Source organism: Amblyomma maculatum, chromosome 3 (genome assembly GCF_055883805.1).
Source record: "Amblyomma maculatum isolate TAMU_Amacu chromosome 3, ASM5588380v1, whole genome shotgun sequence".
In the NCBI taxonomy this organism is placed as follows: domain Eukaryota; kingdom Metazoa; phylum Arthropoda; class Arachnida; order Ixodida; family Ixodidae; genus Amblyomma; species Amblyomma maculatum.
In genome coordinates, this window is record NC_139346.1 from 200,304,171 (window position 1) to 200,322,535 (window position 18,365).

Here is an 18,365-nt window from a genome sequence, read left to right on the forward strand (position 1 = left end):
TGTTATGTTATCCCGCGCGACATTACGACACTGTAAGTCAAGGAAGAATTGCGTAGTGTCATCATAACTGTTATACTATGGAATCATTGTGAGGTCTAGGCCAAACGATTGTGACATCACAATCCTCTCTGCCAATCAGAAAATTTCCTCCCACAAAGCCGGCATTGGCGATTCTGGGTTCTTTGCTAAATAGCCAATTTAAGGCTATCGCGTTAAGACCGGTTGTTGGCCAAGTGCTGTTCGTATAGGTATTCAAGGCGTCGAGAGTACAGCCGTGAATAAAGTTTTTCTGGTTACATGGTTTGCTTTTCAGCCCTGTGCTGGGGCGTTCATAGATAGCCTCAAGCTATTCATTTCTATGATAAGAAGAGCCTTTGTCTTTCAAAGCATATTTGTTTTTCGATAATGCCAGTGCCGAATTAAATGACCTGAAAAGAATCCATGTGGCCTGAAACGTTTTATCCAAGGCTCTAGTTTTTAGTACTACGCAATTGGGTGTTGGGCTCGCATGTGTGCTTAGACTGTTAAAGCCTCTAACTGAAAGGAGGGGGGGGGGGGGGGTCCGTAGGAATTTCACTTCATGTACATCGTCAGTTAATCAAACGTCATCTAAAAGTATTTGATGGATGTTTTAAAAGCGAGCGATTCCATTTTACAAATACACATCGATAACGCCGACTTAAAGGGACACTAAAGACAGCCAAAGATGGTATGTAAATCTAATAAACTACATTTGGTGACACTGTCGCCGCATATCCGGCAGCAAAAAATCGAATAATTGCTGAGATACTGCGATAAGAAGTTGAGGTTTTTTCTTGTTCCCGCCGTCGAATTCAAACTGTGGCCTCCAACTACGTAGTTGGAGTTGAGTGACGCACACTATGACGTAAGCGGAGACTCCGTGATAGCTAGCGAGCCGGCGCGCCCCGCGGCGTCGCATCCCTCAAGGGCCAACTTGGCAACAGTATAGCAACAGCGTACTCGCAATGACGGCCTCAGCCGAAATAAATAAAACGATTAAGAGAGTAATTTACCGAGCCATGGGCCCATAAAGGAAGAAAAAAAAAAACATAGAGGGCTTGTAATGCACAATACTTTACACGTTTCTCAAACTTTTGCGCTCCTTGCACTGTGTATAAACAAACCGAGCCCTCGGTCATCGCAACGCTTCCTGACATGTTTACATACAAATAAGATTTAGTTACCAGCAAAATAGTGACCTCGCTGCTGCGCTAGTCAGTTTTGAAGCTTCGTCGCACTTTTTTCCTTCAAGGTTTGCGCTACAGCTCCGTGTTCAGCGAAAATTACGTCCACGGTAGCAGAACATGACCGAAGTGCCGGCGCCACTACATTTGCCAGCGCTGTGAAATTCCACATGTTAAAATGGATCCAGTGCACAATATAGTGCGCATAGGCATCCAGGGGCCGTATTACGGACCGCTCTATAATTGAGAGCGCTCTAAAACGCCCGCTCCTATTGGTCGCCGTCGCCATCTTGAAAAGTTGCGTCACGGGATGCTGCGATTGCGTCGCGGAGGCGAAAAAACAGATGACGTCGCGCACCTAATTATGCCCGTGGTTTTAGACTATTTTTGTAGAGCGCGATGAGACGGTCTAAAACGTTTTAGAGCGAGTTATAGAGCGAAAATGGCGGCGGCGTCCGCGGTGGAGTGGTGTGAGTGGTGGCTGCGGCGCTGAAGCGGCAACGCCGGCGCGAGCAACGACGAAGGGTGGTGTGTGAGAATGCGTTCTACTTGTTCGGCGAGTTGTTCCGACGCCTATTTCGACTTGAAAATGCGAAAGCGGAATGGTGGTGCGATGAATGCGCCGATGAACTGTGATGAAGCTCGCAGTCGACCGCTCTTGACGGTGCGGCTGTCATGCGTGCTTCGATCTTTTTTTTTTTTTTTTTTTTTGCCTCCGGAGGATTTCGTCTCCACAGGTAGTCGGCCTCTCATAACTAACGGTGAGCAAGTGCGTGCGTCAAATGGCTGAACTCAACTACTGCAAAGTTGGCGCTGAAGGGTGGTTGGGCTCCGCAGTGCGCCCAAAGCAAAAGGCGGAGGCGAAGGCGACATACAGTGCAAAACGAATGAAAACGAGCGAGGTTGGTAGTGTACGCTCAACCGCGTTGCTTTTCCCCGTGCTCGTTTTAACTGAAGCATTTGTGTGTGAGACGTTCGTGTGGACATAAAAGTTTATTTTGCCTGTGCTCCGCGATCGATCTTTCTTTTGTTTCTGTTTCCTAAAGAAAAATAAACAAAGCCCCGATTACATTGCTTTCGATATGATTTCTCCGCGCATTTAGGACCATCACACAGTACCTTGACATCAGACGATGCGCAAAAGCCGGCACTATAGCCGTGCAATCAGCTGTTTTACTGAAAGTCGCCATTTTTACGGTTTGTTTACTTCTGCCAGCGCGCCCTCGCGGCAAAAGAAGCTACCCAAGAGAGCGTTTAATTGCAAAACTGTAGCTGCTTCTTGATTTTTTTTATAACATTAAACTTTAAATGCGGCTTCTTAAAAATATAAAACTTTTGTTAATTTATTCACACGCTATATCTATAAAAAAGTTAGCAAACGGCTTCTTGACGTGCGAATAAACCTATTGCCGTGAAAATAAGCGGCCCGGGGAGGCACCCTGGCGATCATTGGTTGATTCCGATTTTCGTCACGCGTTGACGTCTCGCCGAGACGTCACGGCGTCGTCATTTTGACGTCACGCTCTATAACTTTAGAGCGAGAACCGTAATTCGGCCCCAGAACATTAGTTGCAAGACGTGAGAGCAGGCAGCATGCGCCGATGATCAAGAAGTTGTAATTTTTAGACCGGCAGCAGAAACACATTATTGTAAATGGGGCCACGACATTAAAACTAGAAATATTTCCAACGTCCTCGTGGCGCGGCATAGCCGAGCGGTTAGTGCCGAACGTTACCGAGCAAACAGTAGAGAGTTCGAGTCGCACCGCTTCTGGCGGTTTTTTTTTTTTTTTTACAGATTGATTTTTTTTTAACCTTTTGTAATGTATTTCTGGTGATTCGTTATTTTTAGTTTTTACTTTTTACCCGAGGCCCTTTTTTTCGCCGGGCGACGAGCGCAACATATCGACGCTCTCCTTGGTGTGAGCGGCAAGTATGCCCCTTTTGTTTATGACGCCTGCAAATAGCATGTTGAAGGTCTTGTTGACGCAGTATATGTTGGTCAGATGTGCCATGATTTAGTGAACAATTGAATGATAATGCGTTTTTCCTTCGGTGCTTAGCATATGTATGCTTTTCGTGGCGTACGTAGCTGCAGTCAAGCTGTCAGGTCGCAGTCGAAGCGGCAACGGCGGCGATATGTTGGCGCAGAAGTGTGAACGAAGGAGTGTGTCGGCGGTAGCGGATTTCGCTCGCTCGTGCCTCCGAATGCTCAAATGGGAACCATCAAGGCTCATCTGCTGCTCCAAGCTCGTAATTCAGGCGCTGCAGTTTCAAACAGACTATCCGAGTGCGCACGAAATGCCCGAGCGGAAACATAACCAAAACTGAAGTGGGCGCCTGTGGCGCCTCCAAGTATATTTTTGTATTTGCCTTGCAACGTTTACGTTGTCTTTTCGCCGTCGTTTACGTATGATAAACGCGTGTTATCATGTTTGAGAAAAAACGTACTACTGCATTCAAACATTAAACGTAATTCGCATTTGTCAGCTTCCGGGATCCCTAGCGCGTCACGTGATTTGTAGTTGCGAGCCTCGGCCGTTTGGCTGTGGTGGCGATACCTGTATTTCTGTTATTCTTCTTTACTACCTTATAACAGCTCTGTTTTCAGTAAGAGTGGTCTTTTTGTAATCAGGAACTGGCATTCTATCGATGCAAACCCACTTCCTTTCTCTCTTTAGTGTCCCTTTAACGAGCTTTCAAGAACGTACTTCTCTCTTTCTATACTTCGAATCACACTGCCGGTAATGAAAACATGCGAACTGAACTCACCTTAGATATTGACGGCCTTATATCTTGCCGCTTGATTAGTCATTTATTTTAAATAATCGTCTGACTATTGATCTCTTTCACGTGACTGTAGTTGGCTTTGCTTTGTAACTATCAGCTTGATGCACAGACCACACCGGCTTGTCCTCTTACAGTTCTGAAGATGAAAAGACCTAAAAAGGGAAGTGCATTGTCGAACATCGCATGAAAGAGAGCCTATAGTGGTGCCAGGAAAATACTGAATATCCACAGCTGCCAATCGGAAAAGGCACACAGGCTCCCTGCAGTGCATTCCCGTATGTCCGACGCCATATGTCACAGAGCAGCATCAAATCGCTATCAACTGCTGCACAAAGCAAACCGCCATCGGCCGCGTTGCAGGTGGCAGTGATGGCGAGGCTGCACACATCGACAGGCAGCGGTTCCCCGCAGTCGAGAACCTCTGGTGCGCCGCTTTCCCAGCCGAGCCGACGTTATCGCACCCAGCACGCACGCGAATAACTTCGCATTCCTGCTTCTATGTGGCAGTGGCCGTTGCTCCCTCACCCTGGCCTCCACCGTCGTCCCCAAGTCAGTTCTTCCTGCCCATTAGCGGCAACCCTGCATCCGTCATCGAAGGGCCCCTCTGGCGTAGCACTTTCAGGTATTGTGATTTTACAAAAGGGCGAATGTTTTCTTCGTGCTCTCATCGAACGGTATTTTTTTTTCTCTCCAAGCAATTAGCAGAGCGGGAGTATCTCACCAAGTCGCTTAAGAGGATCTCAGCAAGTCGCTATAAGTCTTGTCGGGATCTTTGAAGTATCCGATCGACTACTGACCTGCGGCCAATGTGAAACAGGACGACTATTGTTGCCGCAAATGCTTATACCATGGGAAAAGAGGGAGATAAACCGCTCCAGAGCCGATGACGTATAGAGTGGCCGTAGCTGCACTTCCGCTTCGTTAAGCTGGGAAACGGCTGAGATGTATATGAAGTCGCGTTCAGGGTGACTTTGGGAACTCAGTGCACTACTCTTTCGCCGGGCGTATAGTGTAAAGAGCTGCTTTTCAGAAACATGGATGGTGGATTGTTTTGAAGCCTCCTCTGAGACCTTGAGTGAAATAAGCTGCCGTTGGACCATGTTGTGAGAAGCAGCCATGAATATCCCTTCATATTGCCATCATATCATATTGCCCGTTTGACAGTTGAGTATGTATCTGGCGCAAGCACGGCGTACGCTGTACCGTGAGCCTTCTGCGCCTGCCGCAAAAATCCGACTAGCCGGTGTTTTCACACCTGCGTACACCCGGTGGAATGGGTGTAGAGCGCAAACCGCGGGGCACTGTCTCTTCCCGGGGCGTGTTGCAGCTTATATTGGACTCTACTGTAACACGTACGCCCAGCCATAATGGTGCAGTGGTTAGGACGCTCGGCTGCTGTGCCTGAGGATGCGGGATCAAATCCCGGCCACTGAGGACACTTTCCGATGGAGGCGAAAAGAAAGGCACCCGTGTGCTGTGCGATGTCAGTGCACGGTAAAGAACCCCAGGTGGTCGAAATTTTCGGAGCCCTCCACTACGTCGTCTCTCATAGTCTTAGTAGCTTTGGGGCGTTAAACCCCACAAGCCATAAACACATTGTAACACATGGCTCGGACAGTTCTCGGCGCATGCTGCGCTCGTCACTAAGAGGAGGAGGAGGAGGAGAAGCGAGAGCATCGAACGGAGTGGGGAATGCTTGCTGCGCTCATCGTCAGGCGATGATGGCGGAGGCCGCGGAGCGCAAAATAAGCGAGGGAGAGACAATATAAGAGGCCGGCCGCGGGGAACAACGTTCGAGTCACGACGCGGCTGCACTGGCCGCTGCTGGTTCATGACGGGACGATCATTCCGCGAACATACCAACCACGGCCAACAGCAACGCCGCCACCACCGAGGCCGCTGCCAGCGCTGTCGCCGCTGTGTAGTGTCGCGCTCTCTCTCGATACCGGCCGTGGTAGTGTGTATACACGAGGGGAACGCGCCCTATCTGCTGGCGGTGCGCAAGCAGCCAGACTGCACTGCCTGTCCACGTAGTCCACAGACACACCGGCCGCCGGGGGCAACACGACTGCCATCGGTGTCTCCTTCTCCCTATACAGAAGCGTGCACCGTGGTACGGCGGCGCTGAGCGCGTGCACAAACTAGGGTGCCTCGATGCGCGGGCACCCTAGCACAAACCGCACAGTGGATGTCCCAACAAGTACTGAGAGTACCGCCATGTATAGGGCCTGCTCTTGATAGTTCTAACTGGACAGGATCAAAAAACGTGCGGATTATGCGACGATCTTATTAAGGAGGACAGCACTTGCATTACACGCCATGTTTACGCGACCAGAATATCAGTTCGAGTAAACCAGAACTTTGAATTAACGTATTCAGCGCAGCGACAGCCGCGTAAGAAGCTTTCGCAAGGAGCGTACGCGAGTCATAAAAGCCTGAGCGCCGTCGACAAATTTGTCAATCGTGCTCACGTGACGCAAGCAGATTTCGTGCAGTCACGGTGTGTGTGAGTGCGAGAGGGCCATTAGTTACTTCCAGCTATTAGTTACTTCGTCGCCCCGAGTGAATGATTGAAAGTCAATCAGCTTCTCGTTTACTTACAGAAACTCCTAAACGGCTCTCCTGCTGCAACATACTGCAAAGAGGATTCGTTCAGAAATTCAGGACATCACCCGCTGCAAAAATTAACCATCTCAATACCCAGATCGGAAAACACATCGGCCATCCTCAGCAACATCCACAGCCGACTGGTAGCAGTATAGGGACGAGGCGACCCTACTGCTACCAGTCAGTTTTGCAGCCCCTACTGCTACCAGTCGGTCTCGCAGCGTATACGTGCAACCTGCTTTGTGAGCACATTAAGCTCACACACACCTTGCACATCTTCCAGTGCACGCTGCACGCTTCTAAGTGGGACGCACAGATCCTATAGCGAGAGCGTGCGCGCATGCAACTGCGTGGGACGTAACTATAGGCATGCCTGAGGGCTCGTCCGCTTTTCCTCGGTACGCGTTGTGTACAGGCAGGCATGCCGACGGCTAGCCGTGGGACGTCAGCGCGCAGTCTGACACATGTCTCGAAACGGCGACCGGACCTCCGTCGTGTTCGATCGGTTACGAGCACGAGCGCCGCGTGCGAGCTCTACAGTCCTTTTCACTGTGAGAGGGAACGGGTATGTGTGCGTGGCCTGCAACGTTGCACTGTAAAGGGCTGCACATAGCAGACGGAATCCAAGGGAACACCGAGCATGCGCAGAAGATCTAGTATTGATGCGTGTCGCCTGCGATTGCTTAATTCATGATGTACGAAAGTCAAACTTACCCTGCGTGCGAATCTATTGTTCAGTTAACAAGTCCAATCGGCTCTCGGAAAACGGACAACGCAAATACTCAACGCCAAGGCCCAAGACTACCAAGCTTTATCACGGCACGGAACGTCAGCCGTGATGATTACACGGTTTTGCTTTTGTCCTAATACTGGGCACTGCATCAACATCATCTGCAAGCGGGTGCGGATTTATTCGTTGAAAAATCCTACAGAGGAAAATCATATTGACTCCCACTTTTTCGATGTAAACTGCGAGCAATGTGTTGTGCAAATTAGTCCACCTTCCGCACCCAAAAGCCGCCCTCTCCGAGAGCGGCCCGACTATAAATCCGGCCCTGTCTGCAAGGCACTGTATCCACTATACAGGGGTGCAGTTTGTACCAAGCATCCACGTACTGCATCTGAGCTGACAGAGTTTCGGCCATTACACAAAACATGCAGGTCTGGCGTGAACATTCGCTCTATATATACTTCGTCTCACGAACTGTTTGCAGCACTGTGAAAGGCAGGGGGGCCCTGGTACATTCAGGATCAAATGAGCATTACAATAGGTAATTGAGCTATTAAGTGGATCTGGTGTCTGTGCACTCTAATACATAATTATGCTTCTACTGTCGCCCCCATTAATTCTAGGTGCGAGAGGAGTTTAAGAGCACAATTACCTATTGTAGTGCTCATGATTCTGATTGGGCGAGGTCGCCCTTGTCTCTTCCAGTGCTGCAAACAGCTTGTGAGACGAAGCATCAGTCTCCGCGAATTTTACTGTGGTTTCGCTGTTATATGGGCGGCAGCGCCCGTTAATCTACGGGGGAGACCACCAGTGACCCAGATAACAGAGCGCGAAGCATTTTCTATCTGGCGTTCTAACCTTTGCCAAGGGGCTGTGGTCGCGGATGTTCAATCGCCCGTCTGTGAAGTGCCGAGAGGATAAGGGTAGCCTGTTTCTGATCCTCATCCTCGTCGGCCACTTCCGGAGGCGACGTACGACCACAAGTGCGTTTTGTCTAGATCTTCTCCTCGCGTTTTCCATCTTATATCATCTTCTGTGGCGATATTTAACCTTACAGCTGGTCGAGTGATGCCCTTGGCTCCGCCGAGACGCACCGACTACAATGCTGCACGCACGGTTCCTAGGGCCTAATTTTGGGTACACGGCAGGCCTTTTGGTTGTTTTGAGGTCCTGCCTGGGCCTCCGCAGTGTTGTAATGGAGCTTAATGTGCATTGAACCCTTGTACTCTGAACTACAGGCGCCTTCCTATTTCTGAACTGAAAGCACAGACGAGCGCTGAAAGCTATTACTTCAGGTCGTTCCCGCGGCATTAGCCTTGTTGTCTGCACGTTCATGAACCCTTCTTCACTCCCCACATCCCCCATTTTGGAATCTTCTCTCTCCCCTGAGAGAATTTCTCTTTCGACTGTTTTGAACTCGTCCCACATGCTCCCGCCCGCTCCTCGTCATCACTCTCTCTCCAATTTTTTACCTGCCAGCAGAGGTTCAGGGATGAACAGATTTTCCCAACTTGGGCGTTCTAACAGAAACACATTAAAATGCATCTCTCGCGTGCTTGCATGCTTAAACCTTCTGAAGCTCCACACAATATACTCACGAGCATTGCAAAAACCTCCACCCACGAGAAGCCCACGTATACCAGAGGGACGAAAAAGAGACGCCGAAATCAAATTCAAGGGCGCAATGCGACGGCGACTAATGTAAAGCCCCAGCCACTAGCATCCTGCAAACTGCTCCCCTTCCTAATCGCCACAAAACTGTCCTCTGGATTCACTGCGGACACTCAGGCAACACAGCAGCTTCCGAACAAGCCAGAGCTGTCGTCAACCGAACAGTGCACTGCCTTCGTTCCGCCCTTCGAAGGACCACCTCCTCACCTATCAAGAAATTGCTATGCATTATAGAAACAAAGCAAAGTTTCGTTCCGTTGCGGTAAGTAGGATGCTCACTTGTTAAATGACCTAGAAAAGGCTAACGATAATTTTATTGCGAAAGCAATACTACGTCAGGTTTCGGCCCGTCGCGTAGTCCGTGGCCGCAGGCACGAATGACCTTGAACAGCCGCGAAGAAGACGAGGAAGAAGAAGAACGCTCGGTCACGCCGCAGCTAATGCTTTCGCTCCATATTTGGTTCAGCAGCGTTGAACCCTTCTCATTTTATTTTTCGCTTCTCATGAGATTTGTGCAACCGTATTGCGATGTTCATCGAGATGCGCTCTAGGTTTTTGGAAATTTATGACCGCGTTTTACTTGTTTACTTGTTGCGAGCTGATCGATTTCGTGTTATGATTTGGTATGCAGCCAATATGGGAATGAAAAATTTTCTCACAGTACCCTTTTACGCTGATAGCGTAGGATAACAATAACCCAGCGCAGCACTCTCAACAAAAATTAAAATTAATCATGCAGCATAGAACAATGGCCACTAATGCACACAGTTGGTAAAAGGTTACGGACAGGTACAAGGATCTCCATTGAGCGCAAGGGTGGAGGCGAGAGGAGGAGACTATGGTACTGCCTTCTGATTCATGTCTTCTGGGGAGCATATGAGAACATGAGACCAATTTTGCTACTCTTCATCTCCCCCCCCCCCCCCCCCCTTATGCTTATTAGAGGGCCTATGCTTATTAATGGGAGGAGGGGCAGACATACAGGGCTGTGCATGGCTGGTTGCGCATACCTATGCAGGCATAACTGAAAAACTCATTTCTGTACAAAACCGAAAAATATGCTTGTAGTTGGGTCTACAGTTTCGGATAGCGTCCGCCTTCCAAAGGAAAGTGAATCCGAGCTAGGGCTATGTGATGCGCGAGGATGCAGTAGACTGCTGTCACCAGCCGCGATGACATCACGCGCCCCGGTGCTCTCGAGTGTCCGGCGGTCCCCAAGAGAAGGCAGGCATGCTGTCCGGCGGCCGAAGCAGCGGTGTCCGCAGATGCGGGGCCGGCCGCTGCTCCCCGGCCGAGGGGCACCCGCGCGAGTTGAAGCGTGGAACGCAGCCACGCAGCGCGATCAAATTGCTACCTTGCGCTACTCGCCTTCTCCGCGCGCTCGGAGACCCTCCTCCTTGCCCTCGGCGCCGTTTCCAGTTCGTTGGCGGGCCTCGATGCTCCAAGGGTACAGTGCGGCCGTCCGCGCATCGTACATGAGACAACCGAAGTCGACGTTGCCGAAGAGGGCGCTTCTGTTGACAGCGATTATGTACGAAACGTTATTATTTTAACTTTCTTCTTTTTTTTTACATTTGTACTTTGTTTCTTTAGACAGATCGCTGTTATGAATGCGGCCGCTCGGCTTGCAAATAAGTATAAAGATTTATGAAGTGCATTACTTTAAAATTTACAGATTATTATACATATCCGTCACTGCCCGTCAGGTTGACTAGCATGCGTGTGCGCGACGTTATGGCCATTTTAATAATATTGTTAAAAAGTTAACTGAATTATTCGTTGAGCTGATACAGCTAGCTCGGCGAAGTCAAGATGCTTGTACGCTTGGCAACTAACTTGTGCGAGCGCACTTCGGTGGGGTCCTACTGATATGCAGTGTCTTTGGTAACGGCTCCTAGGCGTTGCGATTCTTAATCAGCTTTCATAGTGTTTTGCCTAAATTGATGCTAACAACATGAAAGCCTGGCAAACGAATACAGAAATCAAAACCTTTGCAGTGCAGATAAATCTCTTCAGTCAAGCATACGTTGCTCCTGTCAGACCTGGACTTATTCAATCCGTCTGTGCTGCAGGACACACAAGAAAAAAAGAACGGAGCCCTGAGTGGCCACTTTCTGCCTTCCGGTAAGGGGAATAAATGCCAGACCTAAAGCAAAGTTTCAAAATAATCAACCTGCGCAAGTGAAGCTGCTTCATCATATCGCGGAGAGCTGTACTTTGGTCTTATAAATTCAAGAAATGGCACAGTTGGGCGAAAGATAAAGAACGAAAAAAATCGTGTGATGGGTTTGAAACAAATTCTGTATTTCCGTAAATAATGAATGCAAGCTGCAACCTGCTACAGTTAAATTACCAGTTCGCATTATGCGCGGCTCGTTCCCGATTACAGCGCTAACCACCTTGCAGCGGTGAGCTGAGCCTTCACCCTCGCTATTTGCGAGCTGGCCCCTGCTCCACGTGTCTTTGAGAAGCCGCGTGGTCGTGACGTTGGTGACGTTTCGGCCCCCTCTGCCCGCTCTCCGGCCTACCCTTGCTGGTCCTCGCCGAAATGCCGCGTGCGGCCCCCGTGCCCGCCCCCTTGCAGCACCTTTCTCGTTTTCCCCTCGGCAGCAGTGGCTCCGGTCGCCAGTAGTAGTGGCAGTGGCGAGCGCAGCGGCGCTTCTCGTGTATTGTCTGTTTTTGTGTGTGATCCGCGGCGGTGCTTCGGTGTGTGCTCGGTGGGGGCAACGATGACAGAAGACAGCGGGTCGGCACCGTGGGGATTCGGAGGCACTAGCCGCGGCGCGTCGCTGGACGCACGCGACTTGCTCTGAAATGCCTGCAAACATGGCTGCCGCCTGGAGAGCATCATCGGCCGCAGCACAGGCCGCGATCCTGCGTCGTCGGGACACGTTCTTGTGCATCGCCGGCGGCACGGCACGGCGAGCGGCGAGCCGCCTTCTCCTCAGAGCACCGGGTCCAGCATGACTGTGACACGGCGCGGCCGCCTCCTCTTGCAGCGCGTCTCTCCGTATCCGCGGTGCTCGACAGCATGGAGACGCTGTCGCAGCGTGACATCGAACAGGTGAGTGAAGAGTGCCAACCTACTGCATGCACTCGCACGACGAGGTCGGCGCCCTGCCATTGCCACACCTGTTGCTGCTGCTCCACAGAGCGCGGAGATCAGAAGGAGCGCTGAGCTATTTATAGATGGCGTGCTCGGATCTTGCCCTAGGTCGACAATCGACCGAGACGTTGCGTTATGTAATTCTGGCCTGTCCTTGCTCATGGGGTTGTAAAAAGGCGCACACACTTGTTGATCGCTGAACTCCTTAATTTGGTCACGGGCAAGTGACCGAAGGAAAGTACGCCAATGTTTCTTTTGATTATCCGGACAGACACGGCACACTCGTGTTCACAGAACTCACTCTGACACAGCAGCTGAAGCCTTCGTTGTCACGTGTTTTTTGCCTGCCGCTTTTACCCAGAATTGCGGCGGAGTTTGCTTGGCGTGTCGACTACGCCTAGTTCGGCTTGTGTAATTATCGAAGGCCCTAGAATGACTGCAAATAATGGGACCTTCGTCTGGGGATGGTTTTCACGCCTAACCTTCCCATAGGTCCCAACGCTGCGCTGCGTGCCTTGTCATTCCAGCTGCGTCGCGCAAAGTTGCCCCGGCGTGCAACAGAAGCCGGCGTATATTTATGGTCCGCGAAGTCGATGATGGGATGCTGTCGCGAGTGGCGCATTCCTCTGGGTCGCCGCTGAGGAGTCGTCTCTCGCCTCGGCGGTGGCTGCCGCGAGGCTCCTCGGGCAGGGCGGCCCGGTCCTCGCCAGGCGAGGAGGACGAAACGCGGGGCACCGGGGGCCGCCGCCACTTCATTCATACCTGAAATTCCGACTTGATTGCTCGACGGCGCGCGATAGGGCGCTCCGCGATCATTTCGCCCTGTGACTGACAGCCTGCGGTGGTTTGTTGCCCCGCTCCCTGTTTTGTGTATGTTGGGGCATGGCTGGAGAGGTACAGCATCAGCGTTAGCAACTTGTCCTCCGCTTCGCCGGATATCGTCGTCTGCGAAACTGTCTCGGAGCCTTCTCCGCGAATGTACTACCTGCACCGGCGTTCGTCTCTGTGCCTTTGGCGCCGCGTCGACTGCAGCACAGCAGCGAGATTAGGGCGATCCTTAACGTGCGCTGCCATTTTCGAGTGACGTAAATTGCCGCTCCGATGCGGCCGTGCTGTCTAGGGAGATCAGGTTAGATCAGCGTCCTAGCTAGATCGTCTTCTTGATCCAGATGGGCTCGAATCCACCACTCACAGTATAGCCACGACGCAGTCTACCAGCCGCGGAATCTGCGTTGTCTGTCCGGCCGCTTTTGCCGCCGCTTCAATCTCATCTTCGACGTTGCAGCGAGGTTAGGCGGTTCCGAACGCCGTCACTGTCACTACAAAACACGCAAATTGCTGCACTGATGATCTCTGCAGCAGGGGGATCAGGTTAGATGGCGCGTTGTTTCAGGACGCGTTACCTGCGAAATTCCCGCTTCAGTTGTTGGAATGGTTTTAATGCTGGCGCGCATTGTACGCCGACGTTCTCACAATCTTTCCTTGCGTGCATATTTTTGCCACCTGAACAAAGGTAGATGGACCCGTGTTTTATGTTTAGCCTATAGTATGTCCGCGTACGTGGGGTATGGGAGCTCGAACCCGGGACAGCTCGTCCAACGAAGAGCATCAAATGCATTCGCTCAATTTTCCAATCTGATGTTACCTATGATATGGGCGTGTCCGGAAATAAAAAATATAAATGAACAGACAAAAACGGAAGAATTTTGGGAGACTTTACTGTTTAGCCCACATCCTGAGACTTTGCTAGGCGTAATCCGACTGGCCGAACACACCGCCTGGGTGCAAGTACCCCAGGCCGTCGTGTAGGCGGATAGGTTGACGCCTATCCTATATAGTTAAGCGGGAGAGTTGGTGATACATCATCCAAAAAACAGCACGAACAAACGGGGCGAAAGGAAGAAACCACAGGTTTCTTCGCGCTGTTTTTTGGATGGCCTATCTTGTATCTGTTGGAAATTAAAGTTTTTACCACCACCTACCCCGACGTCACCGCGAACATCAGTGCAAATCTTCGAACTCGGTTTCTGTGCTCTTGGTAGGCGACGAGAGATGAAGTTTGCCTTCTTGAGTTGTAAACTTACCTATTTTTCTACCCCGTGTCATATTTCCGCTATATTTGTGAAATACGAACTGCAAATAGATACGGAGCTCGCGAGTGACTGAGCCATTCGTGAAACCTGCAAACAAATACAGGATATAGGGTGCTCGTAATGAGGGAATTACGAAGGGAACCAACAGTCACTGTCACCAAGGAAAGGATATGGGGGATTTGTGCGTGTGTAGATCAATGTGAAATGATAGTGTAATCGCAGAGACAATTGACTCAAAGTAGGAAACAAAATGGCCGCAGCTTATCTGGGATAAGCCCGGTTATGTAGGCTAAATATGGGTTACGCTGTGTTGACTCATGTAGGCCAGAACCTAGTTTACAGAGCGAAAGATTAATCACGTATGGTCAGACATGGTTTGCTGTGGTTGAACGATCCTCCATGCTGTTTGCGAACCTCAAGGACATCACAGCTGGGTGTAGACGACATGCCGAGGACATTTCGATGGGGGTGAGGTCCCAGGAGGCGAGGCAGATGGGTGGCGGGGGAGACAAAGGGTAGGCAGGGGACAGGAGATATTACCAGTATGAATAAATTTGCCAGGTACGTGAAGATGAAGCGAGCGACGCCGGCTCCGCGCACCGCACCCGAGGTCAAATTTACCGCGCCGATGACCTTGGCTCAACGAGAAGCTGTCGCTTTGAAACGACCACGTCTCCGGTGGGATTCGCAGTGTAGCAGGAAAGGCTACTGCAACTTGGATCTGATCGTGCAACATAAGCGGCCTTAGGAGAAGTTGCATGCTTGCTTCGCAGAATCTTCTACAATGCTGTTGCACGAGCTAAAGATCACCCCAAGTAAAATTCTCCGCACACCACTGTGGACCTATTTTAGCGTTTCTGCTGGTGACGCCGCATGATGCGTATGTCGAAGCCAGCGCACTCTGTCTATTGTGTGCGCATGTAGACGCGCACAGAGTGCATTGCCCGCGCTAAAGCAAATGCTAAACTGAGTTCTGAGTCGTATGTATGTCGCAGCCCGCTTTATATATCACTGTAAATAATGTGTGTGAAATTACAGGTATTTTTAAAGAAAATTTCTGTCCCCGTACAAAGAATATCTGTTCTACTTCATTGACTGAAATACGTTCACACACACACAAAAAAGTAATTTTTTGTTTTCCAGCCGAAACCTTGATTAGAAGGCAAGCAGTTCGATATATTATTGTCGTCTGTTCGATTTTATACCGCATACTGATTTTCACTAGAATAGTAGGTGAATGCCGAATAGAAAGCGAAATAATATGACAACCCCGAAGGCGCTGTCCGACGATCGACTGCATAGCAATTTCGATTCGAATGAAGATAACCAGTGGCGCCACATTGAGGTCCGTTGTTGGTTGGCTCCCTGCTGCAGTGATATCTGTTATGCGTTTTACCACTTGCCTCTTTTCGTTGGCTAAGCAACGACCGTTGCACGGCCAACTTTATGGGTGCCATCGAGTACTGCCAGCGCCGAGAGATATTAGTGAGATGGAGTTAGTAAGGCTTTCGCTTTAAAAATGGTATTCATTAAAGAAATTGGCGCTTAACGCAATTTAATGGTTGCTTTAGGCAGAAAAAACATGTGAAATGAAAGACGAGTACAAAGTAATTTATTTGCTTCATTCTTTTAACTGCGACGTAAAAAAAAAAAAACAGAAAACGCCGTAAAACAAAAAAGTTCTGTCATTTTACAAAACTTTTCTATTAGTTGTAAACAAAAAAAAAAAAAAAACTAAAATCACAAAAGAAAATAAAAACAGAAAACATAGCAGAACAGAAAATTTCTGGACAGCTGCCAGAAAATTTCTGTATTTTTCGACAAAAGTTTTTTACAGTGTAGGCACTCCGGGCCTTAAGGGTGTACCGTGGGAAACAGAATTTTGCAGGTGTAGCGGGTGTGCATTGAAATACTATTTCATTCCGGCGCCGTCACAGCAAGCAACTCTCCTGAGATGCCGAGAAGGGTGCGAAGTGACTTATTTGATTCATCCGCTGATACCGATACCAGCCAGGCGACTGCTTGGCTAGGCAGCGCTGCAACGAATTTGTTCCCAGAGGATACGCAGCCCGTAAACTTTAGCTGCCGACTTTACCTCTGACAGGCGCTCATGTGTGCCCAAGGTATCTGCGGAGTTGAGTTTAGTGTACTGATATTTCTGCGCGCATTTAGAAAGTCGAGAGGGCCGAAATTAATCTGAACCCTTCCACTAGATAGTCACTTGTATTACAGCGTCACTATAGATTGGAAATGCAAAAAATAAAATAATGATAGTAGTAATAATTACCATGAACGACCAGCGGCCGTCCTCATATGTACCGGTACCAATAGGCTTCCCTTCAATGCATCGCAGAGGAAGCCGAATGAGTATACTTTACCACGGGGTTTGGGCGGCCTGTCTCGAAAGCTGAAAACTGAACGAAGTCTGCCCATTCACCCCACCCTTCCTTTTCCTATAATAACACAAGCTAACGAGCTGCGTTTACATAACTCAACAAAGTCTAGCCAGATCCCCGTTTGTGGATACTCTGCTACTTCTCCCCCTGCAGACGCACGTGGCGGTTCGCTGAACGATCCCGTAAACGCGGCGTTGAGAATTTGGTCGCACTTTATAGTTTTTGCGTATACCCTGTTCTTGCGTTAGATTGATCTTTTGTATCGGGTTGTCCGGTACCGTATTAACCTCCAACTATTTCTGCGCAGCGGGCTGTATATGGGATATTCGTAAAAATGTTGCGATAGGCACCGAGCACTCTTCTTAAAGATACTGCGAAATACATTCTGGAGCACGCTGACCATGACCGATGCTTCAGCCTTTTTTTTTCTTCTCCTACCAAGCCACCAGTATTTCAAGCAGATAAGCCCGCATCGTTACACTCGGATGTCATCCCTACCTCCGGCCCTTCAGGTGACGGATGGCACAGGTGTAGTCAGACGCGGCATTTAATAGTTGCAATGGTAGCTCGGACTTGTGTAGGATGTGAATTGAATTTGAAGCGGCATTTTGGCTAGCCTCTGCTGTTCTTACCTCTAGCGGTAGGCATTACTGTGTCTCGCTACCGTACACACAGATACCGCCATCCGCCAACAGCACGTGGGCATATGGCGGTAGCGGCGTATACGATCGCGGAAAGACAGTGACGTTCAGCTATAGGTTTCTCTATTACCTGTAGCGGTTCTGAGCGGCGATGACATCATCATGCGCTCTGGGTGCGAAGTCCACGTCACGTTGAATGACATCGAGCGAACGTTTCAAGCGAAGACAGAGGAGGGAGCCTCAGGCCAATTACTGCGAGCAAAGCGTTTGAACGTGGCTACTGCACGTTCGGTTCGAGATACAGCAGACCGAGAAAAACGCCCCCGTGACTTATCGTCGCATTCAAAAGCGAGTGCTCGTTCTGACTTTGCACACTTTCTATTACCGTTGACTGATCACCCGATTGGACGATAATATTGGGGCACACAGTCGGCGCGTATATATCTCATTAGCGCGCCTGCCCCCCACTGGCTCGCGTGTGTCCTTGACAAGCTCAATGTCACGCCTCACCCGCCCGATGTCCCAGGTAGCGGTGGAAAGCGTTGCGTGCTGTTTGCAATTCCGAAAAACGCCAATGCTAAGCAATCACATTTCAAGGCTCCATCATCTGATAGCGAGACTTAAGAAAAAGCGGATTGGCATATATATTAAGCCACACTTACTCGCTTGCTTGTTAAAAATCAAGTACTTGTTGAGATGTTGTGGAATGTAAATTGTCCAGGTGAGGTGCGTATAAAAAAAATATAAAAAAAATGAAATAGAAGCGGAAGAAAGCGCATATAAACGCCAGAGCGAGCGGTTCGAAAAAAGAGAATGAGTCAAATAGGAATTGCAGTGTTGTTTGCAAACCTGCTTTCAGGGTTGTTTAGTGCTTCTTAAATATAATGTGCTTATGTGTATTGCGTTTCGCTACTGTTGTCAGGAGAAACACGTTGCTAAACCTAGCCTGTATCGAGACTACAGTGCGAGATTTTTTACACTTTGTATAGCGGCCCGTGGATTGCAGCCCAAGGCCTGGCCTCTATAAAGCTGCCCCTCATCCTTGCCCCGCCTTTCTCTTTTTTCTTTGTATACTTCGAGATCAGTACTGCTTTCGAAGTCGCAATTTCTACAGCGGCGGCGATCAG

At 49.7% G+C, this 18,365-nt stretch overlaps 1 protein-coding gene across 1 annotated transcript in view; it reads left to right on the forward strand.

The window, feature by feature from the left end:
• The first annotated feature begins 11,518 nt into the window (after window positions 1–11,518).
• Window positions 11,519–18,365, forward strand: part of LOC146197409 (tetratricopeptide repeat protein 28) — a 111,867-nt gene continuing 105,020 nt past the window's right edge. The window contains exon 1 of the mRNA XM_084599221.1: window positions 11,519–12,066. Within this exon, the coding sequence (XP_084455347.1) occupies window positions 12,034–12,066 (33 nt within the window). The 5' untranslated portion in view covers window positions 11,519–12,033. The remainder of the gene's footprint in view (window positions 12,067–18,365) is intronic.